General features: G+C 46.2%; 1 protein-coding gene across 1 annotated transcript in view; it reads right to left on the bottom strand.

The window, feature by feature from the left end:
- The window catches only part of BMP7 (bone morphogenetic protein 7), a 41,575-nt gene that overhangs the window by 9,812 nt on the left and 9,883 nt on the right, over window positions 1-21,880 (bottom strand). Inside the window, exon 2 of the mRNA XM_053993222.1 lies at window positions 7,153-7,345. Within this exon, the coding sequence (XP_053849197.1) occupies window positions 7,153-7,345 (193 nt within the window). The remainder of the gene's footprint in view (window positions 1-7,152; window positions 7,346-21,880) is intronic.

The following is a 21,880-nucleotide window of genomic DNA, read 5'->3' as shown; positions in this document are numbered from 1 at the left end:
GTAGGGCTGGTTAAGTCTAACTAATGTGTCTGCTTTGGGTTTTAGCTGTGAGATAAAGATCTGAGCCCAAAGAGAAAAGGTTTCTAGTGCACATCTCACTCCTGTACCTCACTTTCCAGCTGTGTACTCACAGAGCATGTCCCTGGAGCAATGTGAACGATGGCTCTGCAGCAAGGAGGCAAAAAAAAACTCCTTTGGTTCCTTGGCCCTGCATTCAGTGCCTTCATTTTAGAATTTCAGTGCATGCAAGAAAGTGTACCATGCCTTTTTCCAGAGTGAGAGATAGGAAAGGCACATGATCCTCCTTTTACAAAAAAATTAAGCTGGGACATGGAAATGTTAATGTCTAGATTAGAGTTACATAAATTACAAAGTCTGGATCCAGACCACAAGTATGTTCTGTTGAGACCACATCAAAATGGCTCGGCGTTCAAAGAACTGACATCAGCGGGAGTGTCGGAGCTTTTAGCAATGATAAAATTTGGGGCTTTCTGCTCGGTTGTCTCAAGCATCAGGCTCTCAGTGGAGCCTGAGATGAAGACAGGAGGTTGGCATTTGCCTGCTGATGTCTTTGGTAGTGTCTCACACTGGATGCCAGACAGGAGAGTCACCTCCTGTTCGAAAGCACTCCCAAAAAATTTGTCTGCAGGTCATGTAAGTGCTGTGTGGTCTGTGAAACTTCCTGAGTGAACTTGTTTTCTGGGCTCAGGGGTGAGTAACAAGCACTGCAGCGTGAGGGTGGCTGGGCAGGATGCATGTGAGGTCGTGTCTGGGAAGCAGCTGGAGCTAAGGAGGTGGAAGGGCTGACCTGCCAAAGGGCTGATGGTGGTAAGGAAAGGGATCACAAATATTTAGTGAAAGAGAAAAGGACTGGAAGAAGTGAGGATTTGGGGGGTGAGCACAGAAATAAGAGAATAAGGCAGGGAAGGGAAGGTGTGGGATAAAGGGAATTGTTGCAACATGGCAATTCTAAAGTAAGAGAAAGGATTAACAACAACAAAGCTTTATGAAAATAGTATGTATGGCTTCTTTGCTTATTGCTGGGGTACCTTTTCAGTCCCTGGGATACAGTTTGGTTTGAAGCCATAAACACTAGAAATATATCCAAAAATGAGAAGTGCTGCATCTGCCCCAATCACCTGCCTTGGTAAGCTGGGGCATGAGGAGAACATGGATGAAAACGTGACAGATAGAAATTCTGCATTAGCAAGAGAACAGGAGATAAAACTCTGCATTTATAGACTATAATGCTGTAAGGTCTACACTATTTTAGAACAGTCCTCTTGCCAAACAGTCCCTGCTTTTAAGTCTATTTTCTTCACTCTCTGTCCCCATCCTTCTCGTCAGCCCTGTTATTTCAAGCTGCTGCTTGACAAGTGGTAGTAAACACTGAGGAGCACTTCCAAGAGGGATAAAAATAAATGGGAAAAAGAACAGGCAGCAGCAGTGAAGGTGACTCTTGGCAATTTCCATTACACTGTAAGACAAGGTGATTTCTGTGCTGGGAGCAGCCCCCAGGCTCACCTGGCTCTGTCCTGACAGTAGCAGGTCCTGCCTGCATCAGGGCCAGGGGAATGCCTCAGCCCTAAGAGCACACCTGGCAGCTGGGCTGCCCTGATCCCTCCCTCTACCTGCAGGAATCACAAACCATCAGTGCTTTAAACAGTAACCATACAGAGGCTCCTTGCAACAGCCTTTGGGTGGCTTTACAAACGTGGGTTAACCCTCCTGCTTCTGTTTTAAAGTAGGAAACACTTGAGGCATGGATATGTTGAATTGTTATTGATTCAGCATGTAAACCACAAAGCCAGGAGCCCAATCCTCTCCTCTCCACTCATATTCTAACCCTAGAGGGGCTGTTTGGGTCACAGGCATGGTGCAAGTTTTCCAACAGGCAGCCCAAGGACAGAGCTGGCATGGAGGGAAGGGGGTTATTCACGTCCAGGTTTCAGCAGGTGGAGGGAGGAGAAGGCAAAAAGGGCACCCCGGGAGGGTGAGAGGAGATGTGGGGTTAGAAGACATCTGTTTGGATTAAAAACCTGCCGTATCCAGATTCCAGTTTGCTTGGTGTCATTGCTTAAAGTCAGCTGCAGCTGTCCAAAGACAAGCTTAGGAAAATATTTTTCAGACTTTCCTACTTTGAGAGGGCCCCAGGATCTCCCTGGGCCTCTCCCTGGCACGTTTGCAACACCCTCTGTACGCAGACCTGATGCAGCCCTCCTCCCACACCTTCCCTTCCCTGTGCCTGGGATCCCCTGCTTATCCTTCCCTCCCTCCCCACTGATAAAAGCTCTCCCCACTGATAAAAGTTCTCCCCACTGATAAAAGCTCTCCCCATGCTCCCAGGCAGGAGCCACCAGCCAAACACAGCCCAGTGGCTCTGCCAGGTGAAGGGATGGCCACAGCAGGAATTCAGTTTTGCTAGAGGTGTTTTCCAAGGATTGGCCTGAAAACTGGCTGTAGTGGTAGTGAAACAGATCTGTGTAAATTGTGCTGAATCTAGGGAAAAATTAAATTCACTTTAAAATTGCAGCAGATTCTTAATTCTGCTTTGTGTGCTTCTAGCAGTTGTGTTGCCTTTCTTACACAGTGTTGGAAAAGGGTAAGATCTGGATCTCAAAGGCTGATTGAAAGTGGCAATGGGAGCTTGTTACTGAGATGCAACATGTTTCCTAAACATGAAGCCTCTTGTACAAACAGTGCTGGGAGAAATGAGATTATAGACATATCTCTGACACTTTCTGTACAGCTGTTTCTGCTCAGCATTGAAGGGCTGTTCATTAGTGCATCACTTACCCAGCAAGGACCCACTGGGGTATGCAAAATGCCTCCTGCAGCTCTTCAAGTGCCTGTGAAGAGTTGTGCCTTGCTAAGTTCAAGATTTGTCAGAGGTTTTGCAGGCTGCAGTGGCTTTTAGGAATGGTCTGAAGGAGCAAACCAGATACAGCTCTGTTCTTGGAGAGCTGCAGTTCCCTTGCTACTTGCTGAGAGATAAATGTAGTTATCAACTGAGTTGCAGATAAAATTATAATCAAAGTTATTGTCAGTATTTGTAGATACTGTCATGGTGCTGGGGCTCATCATTAAATCCAACTGTGCTGTGCTGCACCATCCTCAGAACGATCACAGTGGTACTTAAAAAAGCCCCAAAAAGAAGGCACATCTGCTTTATGGGTTGCGTGGGCCTAAGCCTTCCTTAGGTACTAGAATTACATGTTTAAACCCACAACATGGAACCAGACCCCAACAAATGGCAGAAAGGGGTCTGGAGAGGGGCTCAGGTTTGATCTGGTGCAGCAGTGGTGTAGTTTGAAGCTCAAGCTAAAGCATTCCAGCTGCAAGTCAAACCCAGGAATGCATCCTGCAAGATCTGATTTTTCTGTAGGGCTGGTAACATGAGCATTCAAATCACTGCCTTTGAAGCCCGTGAAATCCATAATGGCCACAAAGTGAACATGTAACAACTACATTTCAATTACCAAGGGCTGGTCAAGTACCTGGTTTTATTCTCTCCAGTAACAAAACTCCCTTCAGCTTCAAAGGGGTTGGGATTCACTGTGCAGTGCAAGAGCTGGGTCCAACGAAATAGGAGCTGTAACTCTGGGATGAGGTATTTCAGCTTCAAAAGGTGCAGACAGAAAAGCAGGATGGAGCTCTGAGCCTTAGGGCTGCTCTACAGTCTGCATTTTTTCAGGTTAATAAACTCAGGGGGATGCCCTTGACTGAGCACTGGGATCTGCTTTGCTCTCCCTCCTTTTCCAGAGAGGAGGAGACTTGAGCAGCCTCTGGCTCCCCAGTGGCCACCTTCAGCTCCCACTGAGGAGAGTTTGTCACCACAAACGTGGACTGGATGTCCTGCTGCTCTCACCCTGCTCAAGTCAGGCCCTGGCTTTGTAAAACACCTTCCCAGGCTTTTGGGTGAGTGAGCCACGAAGTCCAAACTGAAGTTGGACATGAGTCACTGGACTTTGAGCTATGCACTTGAAAGCTCTGAGACATGTTATACCAGTTAAAACATCATCAGTGTTTGTGATATTTGGGGCATTTTTGTTCATGAATGTACTTGTTTGCCTAAAGTGAATAACTGATGCTGTGTGCCTAAAGAATGCTGTGCACGCCTTTTTATCAAGGAGATGTTGGCAGTTTGAAGAGCTTGCCTTGCAACAAAAGATTTGAAAAAGCGAGAAAGAAAATTTGATCATTTAGCCTGATTTCCTACAAACTCCTGTAATAATATCTTCAGTCTGACAGAGATGTAATTTCTGGCAGTCCAAAGTCAAGTGGCATCTCATCTGCTGCAAAGGAAGGGCTGGGCCCTCATTTTTGCTGCCAGGATTGTTAGGTTGAGCAGGTGGATGGGGAAGAGGTTCTACCCTGCAAACACTTGAGCTGTTGAGGGGCAGGATTTCAGGAATAATCTGTTGGGGGTGCAGCTGTTGCTCTGGAAACACCTAAGCCTGTATTTTTCACTGACAATGAAGTGCACACAAGAGATGTTGCTGGTTAGATACCTCCAACCTGTCTGAACTCGTGAAGTCATTAACTGCTGAACTGCTCATACCTCTGCTTTATGTGAGCTGAGGGCACCATCACACCCTCCAAACTGGAGGCTCTTCTGTGGTTTAACTGCAAATCCTGCCTTCAGCACATCTCACAGTGGAAAATCTCTCCAGCTTGAGCTTTCCAGCTCGCCCTGTGCTGTTGTGTGGCTCTGGGAGCTGTCCTGCTCCCTGCTGTGTGTGAGATGATGCTGAGCTGCCCTTGCGAGCCTGGCAGGAGCTGCTGTGCCTCGGGCACTGCACAGGAGCAGCACCAGCCTGGAGAAGCTCAGGTTCAGGGCTCAAAAGGCAATTCCAGCAGTGCTTCTGTGTCAGAAGAGCCCTGGGAGAAGGGAACCCAAAGGCAGCAGAGGTTTCCCCCGCCTGCGCTGGGGGGAGGGTTTGGCTTTGTTTTGCTCTTGTTGCTAACAACGTCAGATGGGGCTGACTTTCCAGCGGCTCAGGATGAGACAAACAGCCAAGGAAGCATCAAAGTGAATGGGTGTTTTTTGATCAACACTGGAGAGAGTTTGTTTTCTTTCTCCACTTGCCCAATGACACACTGACTTGGATGACTGGGCTGTGACAGAGCCGGGTGGAAAATGTCAGTGGAAAAAAGCAGAAAAAGAGCAAATATGTTTACAAAAATTAGTGACAATATTTTTACCTTTGGTCAATCCAAACCAACAGGAATATTTTTTTCAGGACAAACTGTTCAAAACTCACCATGGCCTGTGCCAAAATGTATGCAAAAGGGGAATATGCATGAACACTCATTAAAAATAGTGTTGCTGTGGTGAATATGATGCAGTAAAATTGCATCTGATCTTGTGGCTGGAACATCTGTATAATTAGCAAGATTCCTCACCTCTTCCAGACAGTGGTTGATGTATATGCCCACCCTTTACATACGTTTTTTTTTTTTTTCCTTTAGGAATAGGAATTAGAGGAGGAGACAGTTTGCAGAAGCATCTGCTGCTCCACACACAACTATCCCCAGCAGTACCTTCCCATCCTCTCTAAACAAAGTTGTAACCAACTTTTGGATGCACCACTGTAAAATGAAGATATCAGATCTCATCCTGACTCTGTCAGTAAGACTCCTAGCAGGCACCTCACTCACCAGGACCTGAGGGGGAGCTTCCCTGGCATCTGATTTACTCCAGAACAGGCTCCTGGCAATTCCCCAGTGCCCTGGCACACAGGTTGGTGCCTCCTCCTCTGCCAGCACATCTACAGTTTCTGCTCTTCCCAAGACTGGAAGGATATCCCTGCAGGCTTGCACCTAAATAACCCACTCCAGAAATAGAGCAAAGGGAGGCTGCTGCCTCTGGAATGGCCTAAGAGGGAATAAACTGAAATGTTTAGGGTAAGCAGGAATTCTGATGGGTCCTGTGCACAGCTCTGGCTTGTTGCCTTCTCCTTTAAGGAAGACCTGGTTAAAATTCAAAGTTTGAATTTCCACTGTTTGATAAAAATAGATTAGTTTTAGCACAGTCCCCAAACATTGCAAATAATTGCATCCTTGGAAATGCCAGGAGAGCCATGAGTTTTAAGCTATAAAATCAGAATTTCAGATGTGGAAGAAAACACACCAGTGGTTAAATATTTTTACCATACAGAAAACCTGGTAGAAATTCTCACTATTAAAAAAAAAGTTGACAAGGTTTCCTGACATATTTCATTTTTTTCTGCATTTTTATTAGCTCTTATAAAACTATAAAGCCAGAGTCCTGATTATACTTTTGTTTCTTACCCTTTTGGACTTTCCACTTTTTAAATCCCTAGTGTTTCTCTTTTCATAAACCTAAATTAGGACTGTAGTATTATTGGCCCATATTTAGTAGTCCTAAAGAATAACTTCTGACTAGAATGTGATTGTAAATACTTTTCGCATAAATAAATGCAATCTCACTTTTGGTAGGATTTGTATGTGAAAGAAATATGTGGAAATGAAACTAAGTACCTTTGATAAGTGGTTTGGGATTGCTGATTAATTGGAACTAAAACCAGATGAGAAAATTGAACATATGTTCTTATTCAAGTTCCCTGGAGGATTTTTCAGGGAGCTTGGCATACATTAATAATTGCTTGGAAGAGATTTAATAGCTCATCTTGTAGTTTTGCACATGCAAAACAATCAGTCAATATAAAAAGCATGGTGTCATCTGTCTTTGTTAATTAGGGAGCTCGAATGCCTTTGATAATAAGGGCTAGTAATTAAGCTACAATTCCAAAGGAAGCATTTGGGTTTGCCACCTCAGGATCCACCAGAAGCAGGAGGAAGCGGGGAGGACTTCCAGAAATCTTGAAATATTCCTGGCTTATGGTAGTTTTTCTGCACTAGCACATGGCCGGGCTACTGAGTGCTCCCAGAGGCCAGAGCAGGAGTGCTGGGGATGCTCCCTGGGCCACGGGGAGGCTCCCAGGGCGCCTCTGCCCACATCACAACACGCCGGAGCTGCTGCAGCAGCATCAGCCGGGATCCCCTGCACGCCCCACAGCCAGACCCAGCCACTGCTGCTGATGGCACCTCTGGGAGCACTGCCTGTACCTCCCTGCAGGAACAAGCCGTGCTTGTGCTCTCAGCAGGGTCTCCCTGTGGGTCCCTCACCTTCCCGGGTGCTCCTGCAGGACCTGGTAGACGCTGATCTGGAAGGTTTCATTGTCGAAGCGCTCGCGGATGAAATCCTTGTAAATCCTGAACTCGGCCGCCGTCACCGCCTCCCCCTCCGGGATTCGGGAGAGATCAAACCTGAACTCTCGGTAGTGGCAGCGCTGATGGTGAAACTCTCTGTCATGCTCCACTGAAACAGAAAACAGCCCATTAGCCACCTGCTTTGTTCCCCTTCCCTCGCCATCAAACACGCTCGCGAGTTGCCACAACAGAAACGGGCGGGAATATCTGATCGCAGCATCTCAGGGGCTGCTCAGATCTCTAAAGCACAGGGGAAATACCTGCCTCTCTCTGGGCTATTATGGGCATATATGTGTTTATCAGGCTCCCTTTGGAACAGTTTTGCAGTTGGCTGGTACAGGGGGCCATTGTGTTTTAATGATTTTTGGCAGTTTTGTGCTTGACAAGTGACTCTGGACATTTGCCACCGATAAGGACCGAGCTGCAGTGGGAAGGAGCTGAGACAAACAGATGGGGCTTTTCAGGAGTGCTGGTTCTTGGCCTGGCTCTGCTCCTGACAATCACACACACACATACCCGCACACTATAGACACAAATTCCAGCCCTTGAGGCTTTTCGTGCCAGTGACCCACATTTGGTGCCAGCTGAACTCATCACAAGCTCATGGCTCCGCTCCGTAGAGTCAAAGCTTTCATTTTAAAAGATCTTTAGTGATCAGGGCTGTGAAGCAACTGATCAAAGTTCAAAGTGAGGACTTTCTTCCACCTCCCAACCCTGACTGTGAAATAACAAGTGCCAGATCCTCCCAGGCCGGCGTTGGGATGTGTGTTATCCCACGGGGTGACAGGCCTGCCTGTCCCCTGATGGGCAGCTGGTGGTCCCGTGTAACCCTGCTTGTGGTACGGAAGCAGGGGGTCAGTGCTGGGAGGAAACAAAGACTTCAAGCCAGTCCTCCAGCAAGGGGGAGGAGAGGTGTCAGTGCCCCAGCCCAACACGTGAGCCTAGGCACCCTTCTTGGAACAAATTCCAAATTAAACAGACAAGTCAGACAAAGGAGAAGGGGGAAATGGACGTATAAGGGGATGAACTGACTCGCCCAAGGTCACAACGCATGACATTTTAAGAGCTGAGGTTTGAACCAGGGACTTCCTATACATCCCAGTCCTGTCGTCTGTCCACTTGACCTCTCTGCAGCTTGACTGCACAATTCAAGTAGTTAGCTCTGAGATTTCCTTGGCGAAGAATGTGTGTCTTTCTACAGGCTTGATTTTCTTCTGGCAGCAGCAAATCCATTGTGTAAATCCATTGACTTAAAGGGAATTACTCTTGAAAAAGAGGAGTTTCAAGCCCATGTCTGGAAAGTGCTGTTTAAATTTGCAGCTCTGCATGGTACAAACACAGATCAGCCCTGGCCAGGGTGTCCTGGTGGCAGGGACAGAGCGTGGGGAGGCTCTGGGAGCAGGGCTGTGTCCAAGCATGGAGCAGGTTCAGCACTGCTTTGCTGGCCGAGGCTCAGCCGTTGGCCATGGACTCTTCCTCCTCTCTCACATCCCTTCTGTGAGGAGTCCAGTTTGCCACTGTGTGATTGCTGCTCAGGGAAATGCTTCAGAGCTCTTACTCATAGCTGGGATTCATCTTAGAGGAGTTTTTTTTAGGTATGAAACCTCTAAACTTTCCAGGACAAAGGTGATTAAGTTTAGCAAATGGTTTTATGTGTTGAGCAGTCTCAGTTGCACCTCTACTAAAACATCTCAGGGGCAGCATTTAGTGTCTCATACCCTAATGTGGAGGAATACTGTGAATATTCACCAGTGTTTGTGAAAGACTTGGCAGGCTACAACTGCCCTGGACGTGCTAGCAACACTATTAAATGAGCCTCAATCCCTTTCCTCCAAAGTACTCCTAACAGAATAAGATATAAAGAGCATAATTTCAAATTTAAAGGCATTTATCTGCAACTAAATTAAAATTGAATGAAAAATACTTTAATATGGAATCACTCCTTTAACCACAAATGTAGAAGAATGAGTATAATGCTGTGTGGGTTTAGTTGCAGCTGTTAGCAGTAGGATGTACAAATATGATTTGCTTCCAAAGACATGGGAAGGCTGGATTTCCAGAGGAAGGTGGGTGCAGTTTTTCAGTACGTGTGTGGTGACAACTACATCAACCAACACTGGCCTTTAGCTGCACTTTATACGCAAGGTCTGACAACAAGCACATGAAGATGAAACTTTTTGGGGTGCTGCTAAAGTTCACAGCAATTCCCACTGCTGAGCCCTAGAAAAAATGTGTCGTGTTAGTATGAAAAATTAACAGCCAGGGTCATAAAATAAAGAGCCCCAAAGTTTGAACTTTCCCATGCTTTGCAGATGTTTGGATATAGGGTTTTGGCCTGAGCCATCTTTAGTGTTAAAGCAAACATTCCTGTGGCTATAGTCATTAAGATCATGAAAATATGTGGATATGTAACTGAAGAAAGAATCCCAAGAAACCCTTCAACTCAGTGTTTATTGTTTTTCCCCTTTTTCTTTGCACTCTGGACCTATCTGCTGACCCAGAAGTAACAAATCCTTTCAGAACTAATTTATGAGAAACACTGACCCTGAATCAACATCTGTTAGATGACTGCAGTAAATCTTATTACATAATTAAACACCAAAATCTATGTTAAAATAACGTTAAGGGTCTGACTCGAGCTCATAAAAGCAAGACTCTTCATTATGAAGGCTGAAATCCTATCCCTAAGTCATGCTGCTGTGTGCTGGTATTTGGGAACATATGGTACAGTATATCTGATCAAGCACTTTTTGTAGACCCCTGTAATACCTTAAGCACAACAGCGCGGGGTAAGCAGGGGAGCATTCAGGGAGCCTGAGTTTCCTGGGTTTGATGGGTGTTAGACCTTTGACAATGCTGCAACTGGGTCATTTCCAGTTAATTACCTGAGGAGTTGGAAGGGGGGAGAGCTTAAAAAAAGGCAGGGGGGAATAGTGGTATTTTAAGTGTTCACTGAAACAGTCAAGAGAATTGCTGCAGCTCTTTGGATGTGACTGTAGTTCCTCCATTAGATTTATAAAATCCATGATCCCTATTGACACAATGACAGTAAGAAGAACCTTTGGCCATCCTTGAAGGACTTAATCTCAGCTGTTCGTTAGCCATTAATGTTAAATTAATGTTAAATGCTCCCTTAAAAGACATCAAGCATTTTGAATATTTGCTGGATATGCTTCATAGCCCTTCTGCCCACAGAACTTCAACTCATTTTTGTCCCGGGCTTACAGTTCTCACAAATCTACTACCCAAAGGCTTTGGTGAATGGTTTTAGCCCAGATGCTAATTTCAAACATTGGAAATTCCAGCTCACAATTCAAATGCCTTGGCAAGGCAGCTGCTTGGAGAGGAAGCCAAAGCTCTGGATGTGCAATCAAAGGTTGTAAAATAGGAAAAGGAAGAACACCCTTGAAAAATAATTCTGCTATGAAACAGACTGTGTGCCTTGACTGTGGGAAAACAGTGCATTTCCTCTCCTTAAAAAACAATCCAAAGTCACTCGCAGGTGATGCCTGTGTAAACATGAGCCTCTCCTCGTTCTTAGAAGCAGTATTGCATTTTGGAGGTACAACCACTGCAGACAAATTCTAACTTGATTTGGCCTAATTTGACACTGGGCTTAATCTGGCCTAACTAAGAAGGCCTAAGAATTTAACACAGGGCTCAAAAATTTCTGGTGTAAAATAACCCTTGGCATGGTGAGTGTGGCAGTTAATTGGAGCTATGGTGGGTGAGGATCATCAGACACTCCCTCTGGCGTAGTCCTTGGGAAAGGTGGAGACAATGGGAGCTGAGAGCTGTGGGGTGGAGGAGGACATCAGATGCATGAGAAAATAAGCAAGACACCAAAAATCGTGGGGGGGACAATTAAGGCGATGCAGCCAAAACAAGGAATATCTCAGGCTGGTGGTTATCAGCAGCTTGGCCACACCTGTCACAAATATGCAAGTCAGATCAGCACCTTTGAAAGTCTGGCCTTGCCTATCTGAGCAGGATCTGAGTGCTGCCCTATCTAACACAGAGAGGGCTCCCAGCTCTCTGAAGTCCTTTGTCTCTCCAAGCCTCTGTTGTGGCCTGATGGTGATGCAAGAGGGGGCAGGACGCAGTTGTGCAACTGACAGGGATGGTTAAAAGAAAACAGGACGGGTACGTGTGCTCAGGTGTGGAGCAGCCAGGTATCAGATCCAAAAATATGGGAAAGCTGGAGATAAAACATCAACAAATACTGGGTGCTTGTTCTGACGTGTGCTGAAGATACAGAACTTAAAAACATTAGCAGACAGGGATGAAACAGTGTGGCTGATGATATTTAGAACTTGCAGCAATACAGTTAAAGCCAACACCAAAAAAATAATGTTGGACAGAAAACCTTGTGGTCCTGATTTAACACCCCAGGTGCCCAAACTTCCAAAGCAAATGACACATCAGCATAAAGCTGGAAACTTAAACTGATCCCACGTTTGGTCATTTTCACAGCAAAGTATGTCGAGGTTAGAAACAAACTAACTCCAGCTCTTTGCAGCTCCTTTGTAAATCTCTGCTGGCAAGTGCAAAGCCAGCCTGAGCTAATTCTGCAAACCCTGGTTGGACTTTTGGGCTTGTGTCAGGGATTGCTGGTAGGCAAGGCCTGGCTCGTGACACAAGGACTGTGGTGAGGCACAGCTTGCTGTGTTTTTATTTCTCCCCACAAATCCCAGCTCAGCCCGGGGACCCAGCACAGCAGCACCGTGCCAGCCACCAGCCCCAGGTGCTGAGCAAAGGACTAGTGAATCACAGCAAGATTTTTTTCCAAGAATGACTGTGTTAAAAATAATTATTATTGAAGCATTAAAGAGCTTATCTAAATGCCAGGGAAGTCAATAGAAATATTTTCACTAATTTCAATGGATTTCACGAGAGGCCAACCTCCCTGCTTAGGCATTTTTACTCTCTTGTTTGCTGAAGATGCAAAAAACTGCTTTTCAGAAAGAAACTCAACATCAGATGAATAGACTCTGTTCTCAGGTTGCCAGACTGGGAAAGCTTTGGTAATTCCACACCTCTTCCTCCCTGGCACGTTTGGGTGATGCACTTAGAATAGACTTTGAATATATAAACAAGTAAAAACTTAAATTTTCTTGTTAACGCTTTCACCTGATAATATGTTAATTGTTTTTATAGGGCACTTTGAGAGCAGTTGTCTCATTTATTGTAGTGCTTACAACAATTAGAACTACTTGTTTCTCATTTACAATGGAAAAAGGCACCAGAAGGAATGTGCAGTAGGGTGTCTGTAACTTCTTCACTCCCGAAAAAGGCCAGAAGGGATTTGTGAAGGACTTTAATCTCAAATAGATAAAAGGTCCTGAATTCCTGAGACTGAAAGATAAGTCAAAGGAAAATAGATTCCAAAAGACAACACCCCCCTGCCTCAGCCTCTCAGCCATCAGCAGTTGCCTGAGAAACCCCTCAGAGATTCGGATGCCAAAAAAAAGTCTGCCACAATCTGGCATTAAGGCCTAACAGGTTTTCAGAGTCTACCTGTGTGGTGAGTTTAGAGGGTAGGAAAGTTTTTCTGCTTTCTCTCCAGCAGCTGCAGAGCTACAGAAAATGGGCACTGTTTCCTCAGAGGTGGCCGAGGGCTGCCTGGATTGGTCTGAGATCCAGTGGATGGATCTCAGCCTCAGTGAACTAAACTCTGACTGACACACCTGCACCCAGCAGTGCAAAGTCTTATCTGAATTTTGCAAGAAAATTTACCTTTCCTTCCCTCCATCATCACCTCCAAAGCTTCAGAAGCTCTGTTGCATCATTTCAGTGCAGAGCAGGAGATTCCCAGAAAACAGCTCCACCTGGGCCCCACCAGCCCTTCCAGCCCGTGTCACAAAGGGAAGCTCCACTCCTGTCTCCTGCCTCACCCTCCTGTCTCCCTTGGGAAGTGTATTCAACTGGAAAAAATTTTTTCCAGTTTCCCAGATGATCTTTTGGGTGGATGCTGTCCTCTCCCAGCTCCCCACAGTGCCCCAGAGCAGCGTGGCAGGAGGACCAGGGACCTCCCAGCACGGCGGGAGGGAGGCCAGGGCCACCCCTTGGGCTCGGGGCTTGTGGTGGTTGTGAAACTGAGCTGTAAATTTTCGGGATGCCAAATTCGAGACCTCTTGATGGGCCTCTAATTAGCAGGCATTAAATGTTCCCTCTATAAATTGCACTTCTTTGTCTCTAAATTGGTGGATAAAACCATGGCACTTATGAAATATAGGCCTTTTCTCCTTATGTTGCTGAGGTTCAAGGAGGAGGAAACCAATTAGGGGAAGGATCCAGTGGTCTCTGCAGCTGAAAGAACCTACTGGGCTCAGCAGGACGCCTGATTGAGCAAGAAATGCGAGGTCAGTCCTTATATTTTTCTGAGGAAAAGGGGGACTATAATAAAGATTATTGCAATAATGTCATGCCAGGCCACAGTCTGCGAAGGCACATGTTTCCCTCCTCATTGTGCTTGACAGCAAGAGTTACAGGGGCAGTGGCAGGAAATTTATAATGGCAAGAATTTGGGAATGCAAAGTTCTGTGATTGGTTTTCATCTGTTTCATTCTCTCAGCTTCATGATTTACATGCTGACATTAGGCAGCTAAAGCAGCAGTTACAGAAATAATTGAAGAAATAGTTGAAGAATATAAATTGGGAGTTCTATAAATGGAGTAGAGCAAATGTCCTAGGGTGTGTGATGAGATATATTTTTAATTTTTTTTTTTTTAAGTGATAAAAACAGTATTTGGCGGGCTTTTTACATGGAATAGTTGCAGTTCTCCAAATCATCTAGAAGCTAATGCAGGTTTTTGGAGAAACCTAAGGAAAAACAAATACCAGATTCTGATCTGTGACATGAGCTTACTAGAAAAATAGCCTGTGGTCTTTCTATAACTCATTAATGCATCCCATCACCAGGGATTGCTGCCATCCTGCCACTTCTAAAAACACAGCTATCCTTGAGCCACAGGCTCAGCAGCCCCAGATATTTGGGGGGCTCTGGGCTCATCAGCCCTGGCCTGATGCCTTGTCCCCATGTGCCCTTTGCTGAAGGGGCTGCTCTGAGCCAAGGCAGAGCTCAGCAGAAGGGAACCTGCACCCAGCTGCTCCCTGCTCAGGGACCCATTTTACAGCCAGGCAGAGGGAGGAGAAGGTGATAAACTGTTTCTTGCATGGTAAATTCAGTGTGTGCCAGGGCAAAGTCCTGCCCCATCCATGGGTGGAGAGCGGGATTAATGCAGTAATTTCAAAGAAGATGAAAACCAGGCTCCATAAATCCCTATCCCCAAACCCAGAGGTTGGAAATTCTTTAGTGCTCCCTCTGCAAAGTGATCTGGGGTAAGCATTTTTGCTTCGAAAGGGGGAAAAAAAGCCCTCTGGAGTTAATATTCTCCCTTTAGCCATCACTTCATTTTTTCAGCTTTCAGCATGGAGCTGGTATTGCCAGCAAGACCACCTAGCCACAAACCCAGCAGGGAGCTTCCAAAATTCTTCTGAACACTGACTCCTTGTTATAAATTGAAAAGTGGTAATAGCAACAGTGCGTATCACATCTGTGCCAGGCTTCAGGCCTGGGAAGCAGCAGCCTCCCTACTGCAGAACACAACTTGGAAAGATCCTTTCAGTCCACACATGTATCAGCATTAGCCATTTCTTTGTCAACAAATCCCTTAATACGTAGCCTTTCTATCATGTACAGATGTCCAAAAAATAATGGAATACTGTACTACAAGATTAAACACTTTAATGTCAGCATATGTGTTGCATGACTCTGAACAATGGTATCATTGTGCGTGTGCAAACAGCCGGGCGAGGGAAGATGGGTTTAATTATCTCCCAAACAGCAGCAAGTTCTTCCTGACTAAGTCAAACTTCAGCTAGCAAGGGCTGCTCAGGGCAGAAATTGGTGTTTCTCCCTTCCTGGTGTTCCTAAATTGGTGTTCTTCCAGTGCTGGGGTTAGTGCTGTACCCACGTCAGGCAGGGCTTCGAAGCGCGGTGCAGGAGCCACCTGCTCCCCCAGGAGCCACGTGCCACCTTGGAATGTGTCATGGGGACCAGAGGATGCTGTGAGTCACCACATCCTCTCGCCCCATGTGTCACCCACGAGTCCTTTAAGTTAAAATTCCCAAGTATGGTAGATGGCAAAGGGGAAAACAGTCACTTGGAAGGAAGGAAGGAAAGGACAGAGAGAATCGTGCGTGCTGCCGTCTGAATTCAGAGACATTCCCTGCTGGGATTTCTCTGCAGACGCTCTGAGGCAATGCTGGATGGTAAAACCATTTCTTTTTAAAGAACATCCATGAAGTTTCTGGGCAGGTTATGCACAGGTAATCCATTTTCTTTCCCGAGTGTGCCCTGATGGGTGCCCGCTTAGGCTGTGGTTTCTCTGCTGAAAGCAGAGCCAGACGAGATGAAAGGTATTGTGAAAAATTTACTCGTGGGACTGCTCTGCGAGCACGAAACTCTCCTAATAGTAAACAGACCGGTGGTGGTGTGGCTCCTGGTGCTGCTTGCTGTGTCTGCATGTGTATCTGGGGAAAGCAAAGTTAAATAAGCAGGGAAGAGATGTGTTTCTACAGAATACCTTATTCACAGCCCTGTCACGTGAAACACAGCAGCACATGGAGCTGCAATCCATCTGCAGCTGCTGTAATGCACTGAGGATTGCTGTGGGATTTGAGTGGTGTGAGGGAATGGAGAATTCAGGGAGGGGTGACAGGGAAAAGAAAAAAAATGGGAGTTCATGAAGTTGTTCCTTTTGACAGACTCCCTCTATTTCTACCTTCATCCTCCTGGAATCCAGTATAAGGAAATCTCCTGCAGGGCCTCCTTCTCCAGGCTCTCAAATCCTGTTTCTCTTCCTCCTTCTACAGCAAAGGGGGAACCCAGGACAGTGCTGACCTGGGGATTCGCCCCAGCAGCTCTCCCATTCCCAAAACCTTGTGGGTGGCTGTTTTCCAGAGAGGCAAGCCGGGGACTGCAGTGATGCTATAAATCCTGTGTCCCTCCAGCTGGGCCAGCGTCCCCTCCGTGCTGTGGCCATCACAGATGTCTTGAGCTCTCGTGCTGGCACTGGGAGCAGGGCTAACCCAGGCTGGTGTTCAGCCCTGACAGAGCAGGGCTGTTGTGTCTCTCTGTACCTGAAAATGGGATGCACCTGGACAGCAGCTCCAAGCCAGGGGCTCCCACAGCTCCTGCAGTGACTGTGGGTGCACAGGGCAGGCTGAAGTGAGTGCACAGCACCCAAGGCAGCCTCAGCTCTGCTCCACACCCTGCCCTAGAAATGTCCCTGCAGCCAAACTGAACAGTGAGCAAAAGGACAGGCAGAAGCTCATGACTGCTCCTGCTTTCTTTTCTCTGTCTTATTCACGTTTCTTCTTATTCACGTTCACAGAACGTGGAATAACAACGCAAGAGGCATGTGCTGTCTAACACATCCCCCAAACCCTCTGGGTGCAGCGGTGGGAGGTGTGTGAAGATGCAGGAGTACATTTTTCTTTTCCCCCTTTGAGCAGAGATGATGGCTACATCGCACTGCTCACTGACTTTGTAATTCAGGGCACAGCAGGGCTGCTTCCCTGGTGCTGTGGAATCAGGGAGCTGTATCTGGCCAGGCCAACTTCCCAGGAAAGCTGTGCCAGCCTTAGGTGTGAATTGCAAGTCACACATTTTGCCAGTGCATCCAAGGGTCACGGAGATAGCGGCAGTCTGGGGAGGAATCGTGATGAGGATCAGGCTGAGGTGGCAGCCACAGCACAGAAAAGGGAGGAGGAGAAAGCAGGAGGGTGATGGGTGTCTCAAGGGGGAAGAGGTTGCAGAGCACAAAGAGGGAGAAAAGTTAAGTGGCAATAAGGTTTATTGAGAAAAATAATCCCCCAGTCCAGACACTTGACAAATGGGGCCCAAGGCACTTCCTGCAACCTGCTCTGAGACTGAGCAGGTCTCAAAATATCACTGATGCAAAAACCAGCAGCCTGCCCTGACTGCTTGTACACACTGAGCAAATGGAAACATCCCCAGGCCCAAGGAAGGAGAGACAAGTGGCTGAGTAGATTTGGTCAGAAATAAAGTGTATTCGGCCAGGGGAGATAAGAGGCAGTGTGAGAGACTGCTACAGGCAAGCCTAAAATGGGGAAAAAGCCCACAAGGGAAGGACTTGCAGGAAGATGGGAGCCTGTTGGGAGCACAGGCACCTCAATCTGCAGCTGGCATGTGCAGAGGGCATGCAAATTCAAATCAAATCTTGTTATACTAATTCTTCAATGCAATGATTTGATCATGCAGAGATGTAACAGGATCAATTTTATTTCCCTTGCATTCCAGTACCTACACTGGGGTAAATAAGTCTTATTTGATAAATTAGATATTATTCATAATAAACAGCCTGAGTCAGTAATTTTGGGAAGGTCACTGCCTGAGCATCTCTGATGTGTTTACACAAAACAGACAGAAATGGCTAAAGGTAGCTCTGGTGTCTGGAGAGTGAGTTCCAAATCTTCCCTCCAGGGCCAAAAGAACTTTATGAAAATTGTGCTCATAATGTGATGCTTTTAAGTTAAGATGCTTATATGTTAATTATCTTCTACTACATGATTTTTTCCAAGCTGCTCTCTGTTTTTTATTACTATTGCAGTATCATTATATAGCATAAATTTCTTAAGACAGCAAAAGATTCAACACTTGGAAAACTGATACAGAAAGGAGGACTGGATTCTGGACCGGTACAGCTGGTTTAAGGTATTTTAGAAGTAAATGAAATCAAATGAGAATTTATAATCCTTCCTGAGGTCTGGATTCCATCAGACTAAACTCATTAGGCATTAAGGTGCAGGTGCAGCTAAATAAAGGATTGTTCTGCTTTTCTTAATGCCATAGATTCACATCTTGAGTTCAAAATAAAAGTCTTTTAAAAGCACATGTATATGTTGTGCATCTACTGGCAACACTTGAAAGGGAAAGCTCAGCTGATGGAATCTTCAAATGCCTCATTTTTGCCAAAAGAATGTGCCAGTTTCTGCCCCAGCTGTGCTGAGGGACACGAGTGGAGAAGTGCCTGGACGTTGGCCTCTTGAGGCTTATTCATTTCATTTGCATTAGACTTCCTTTCATCTACTGGACAGCTGCCCAAATAAATAGCATAAATCTAATTAATCCTCCTTTAATATTGTGTTGCCACAACAATTTCAGCATCCCCCCAAATGCTGCAGGAGTGTGGGCCTACACCTGCACCGGCTCCCTGGGAGGAGCACGGCAGGAGTTGCAGGGAACCCAGCCTTTCTTGTGGTTTCCTGGGATAAAAGGAAAATAATTAAAAACCAGTTTCCCAGGTTTGAAGCCATACAACTTGCTGGATTTCTCAGCTGAAATCCCAGATTCTGGTGCTGTTGAGAGAGCAGCTTGTGGGATATTACAAAATAAGCAGCAGATATCAGGCACGAGGCCATCAGATAAGGATCTCAGCCTTTGATTGTGATCAGCAAAGTCTCAGCTTGGAATGTACACACTGAGCTGTGCCCCAAGACCACGACCAGCTGGGCCTTTCGAGCTTGTCTGTGCACTGACAAACATCTGCAGCTCTGGGCCAGGGGAGCTGGGAGATTAGGGGACAGCAAACTATTGAGGGGAGAGATCCTGCTGCCCCAGAGGGGAAATCCCTGCCAGAGCTGTGCTCTCCTTGCACCCAGGCTGTTACAGCCATTGCCTCGTTCTCAGGTGTTCTGTACATGGGAGGTCCAGTGGTATTAACACGGTTTATAATTATTAGACAGAAATGAAGTATTTGGAGGGATGTTTTTGGAAAATAACCATTAGAGACTTTGGTTACTGCTTACAAAGACGCTGTGGAGTGTCCTTCCTCATGCAAGTGTGACTTCGTGACCTAGTTCACATTTTTCTTTGAGATCATCATGTTTCCTCTGTGCTGCCAAGAGAGGCGAGCTCAGGTGGGGCACTGGGTTTGGGACAGGGGACCTGGAGAGGAGGTCACTGCCTGGAATGACCCTCCCTGCCAGCACCACACGTCCTCTCACTGTCCTTTAGCCTGTGATGGGACTCAGCTTATGCATAGGAGCTTTTTGCTTTCTAGGAACATTTGCTGTGCAACACATTTATTTTATTGAGAAATAGGCAGGCGGCTGTTTGTTCTTTATTAACCCTATACAGCCTGGAGAGCTACGAATATAAGACCTGGGGGTTGCTGACATCCACATATACTCCTGTTTGCAGAGAGCGATGGCAAGTTTAAACTGTTATTTCAGGAATGTCCTCAGGAAGATAAACATGGTATATTCACGTGTAGAGCATGGGCACGTGTCTGTCCCCTTCACACTCTAAACGTTGGTGGCCCATGCCCCAGGCATAACGGCATCTGAGGGTGAGGCAAAGATTTATTTGCAGTTTAATTCCCACCCACGATCCCTTTTATACAAGAGGAATTTTCTTTTGGTACAAGATAAGCCCATCAGTGACATCAGCAGCACCTAGCCCTGCATACCACAGCCCTGCTGGATTCCTGACGCTGAGCCTCTCGCTAGGGCTGGGCCATCCAGGCCTCCTGAGTCAGCCCCTAACAACAGCATTTTCTGTTTTGTTTTGGTTTTTGCGTGTCTTCAAACACAATTTTGCAATTGCAGTTCTGGGGTAAAAGATCAGCTGTTGAAATACACCCTGGTGTCCTCGCAGGGGTCTGGCATGAATGGAGGGAGCGCAGCTCACGTCCTGTGCAGCTGGCAAAAGTAGCACAGAAAGGAGTGCATGGGGTTTGTGAAAGCATCTCTGAAGGAGCAGGAGCACAGAGCACTCTCCTCCAGCTCGGTGTCCTGCCTGCCAGGCACTGCTCACTTGTTGGGCTACAGCTGCCAGCCCTCAATGTATCAGACATACAGGCTTAGATTTACCTCCCCGCTCTGCAGGGTTTTCAGTGAAGCAGCTCTCATCTTACAGCTGTGGACTAATGAGCAAAATGACAGTGTTTGCTGAAGAAATATTTGGGGCTTGCTTGAATGTGTTTCTGCCTCGTTCTGGGTTCTTTTGTGTGTTTCTGTACTCCTTGTGTGAGGCTTTAATGCAGCGGAATTTCCCTGCATATGGACTCTAATATTCTGTAATTGGATTACAGTGCATGCCATGGATTGCAGGAACTATTGCATTCAGAGGTCAAAGTTGTGTCCACACCAATGAGAGAAGTTTTACACCACGTGTCTGATTTGCTTCTCCTTTTCACCTGTCTCAGGAGACAAATGATTCATCACATAGTGCTGAAATATCTTCATCTCCTGATTTGGGCCAAGATTTAAGAGTGGTTACCCAAAAGTTTCTTTTTGAGTTGAGGAGAAAGATCTGTGATGAATCATTCTTTTTCAGTTCTCTCCTGCAGTTTATTATGAGTATATTTGTGTAATTAGGGGGCCCAGTAGTAATGTTGTTAAAATACAAGTGGGCACATTTATTGTTTCCTCCAAAAGGAAACAACCAGTCTCTAGCAGCTCTGGTTTTTTGCTGCCTCAACTGAACATTTACTGTTTTATGTAGCTAGCAGATTGAGGCTAAAGTTACTTCTTCCCCCCCCCCCCCCCATTTTATTTCTTTTTGTTAAAAAGAAAAGAAAAAAATCCCCTCCATTCTCTTAACAAATGCTGGATTTTTTAAGGATATGGTCAGAAAGGGGAACTTAAACCCAGCATGTTTATAGTGCCACACAAGCTTCAGGAAAAATGATGTGCAGTACTCTTTATTAACATCTAAAAAGGCCCTGTGGGACTTTTTTTATAATGACTGCAGAGTAATAAACAAATAAAAGTAGCAAGATTAAATTGTTCAGAATATTTTTAGTGATGGAAGAAGCAATAAGTTTTAACCTTGTGAACCAAGGGAACAGCAGCTTGTGGGTAGAACAAATACAATTAGGAATGGATTCCTCTTAGTGATGACTGGTTATCATTCATGGCATTACAGATAATTGTCTTATGGAAATAAAATTGTTAAAATACGGATACAAAAGAGCAGTACTCCAATGTAAGCACCAGAATTCAGGATTTCTAAATTACAGTAATCTTTAATATTACATTTAAATGACAGACCTGAATTTGCTTTCCCTTGTGGTGCCAAAGGACTCAGTACAGTCCATGGGTGTTCCAGGCACTGACACAGGGAAACACAACCAGCCCCATCCCCAGTCCTCACCCAGGAAGAAATTCTTCTCTCCATCAGAATTAAAACTCCCACCTACTGGTGCTGAATTATTTTATGAGCATTTTTCAGTACTTCTCCCAGAGCTCTTCTGGTCTCTTTTTACAAGTTTTACAGCCACTGAGCTGTGGGAAGAACAATTGGTAAAGCCGAGGGAGCCCCCCCAGTGCCGAGGCAAGGCGGTGGCCAAGGGGCCAGGGGCTCCAGGGCCAGAGTCAAGGCTCAGGCTGATTTACAGCCCCCAGGCTGGGCACAGGACACCGTGCCAGCTCCTCACATGGTGTCAGGGCTGCTGACTTCACTGCTGGGGTGGCTGCAGCTGAGGGTGTTGGGGTGACATCAGTGGGGCTGGGGTGACAGTAGTGGGGCTGTGAGGAGCTGGGGTGACATCAGTGGGGCTGTGTGGGGATGAGGTGGCATCAGTGGGGCTGTGTGGGGCTGGGGTGACATCAG

The sequence above is a fragment of the Vidua macroura genome, chromosome 17, assembly GCF_024509145.1.
Source record: "Vidua macroura isolate BioBank_ID:100142 chromosome 17, ASM2450914v1, whole genome shotgun sequence".
Classification (NCBI taxonomy): Eukaryota; Metazoa; Chordata; class Aves; order Passeriformes; family Viduidae; genus Vidua; species Vidua macroura.
This window is presented reverse-complemented; position numbering and strand designations above follow the sequence as displayed.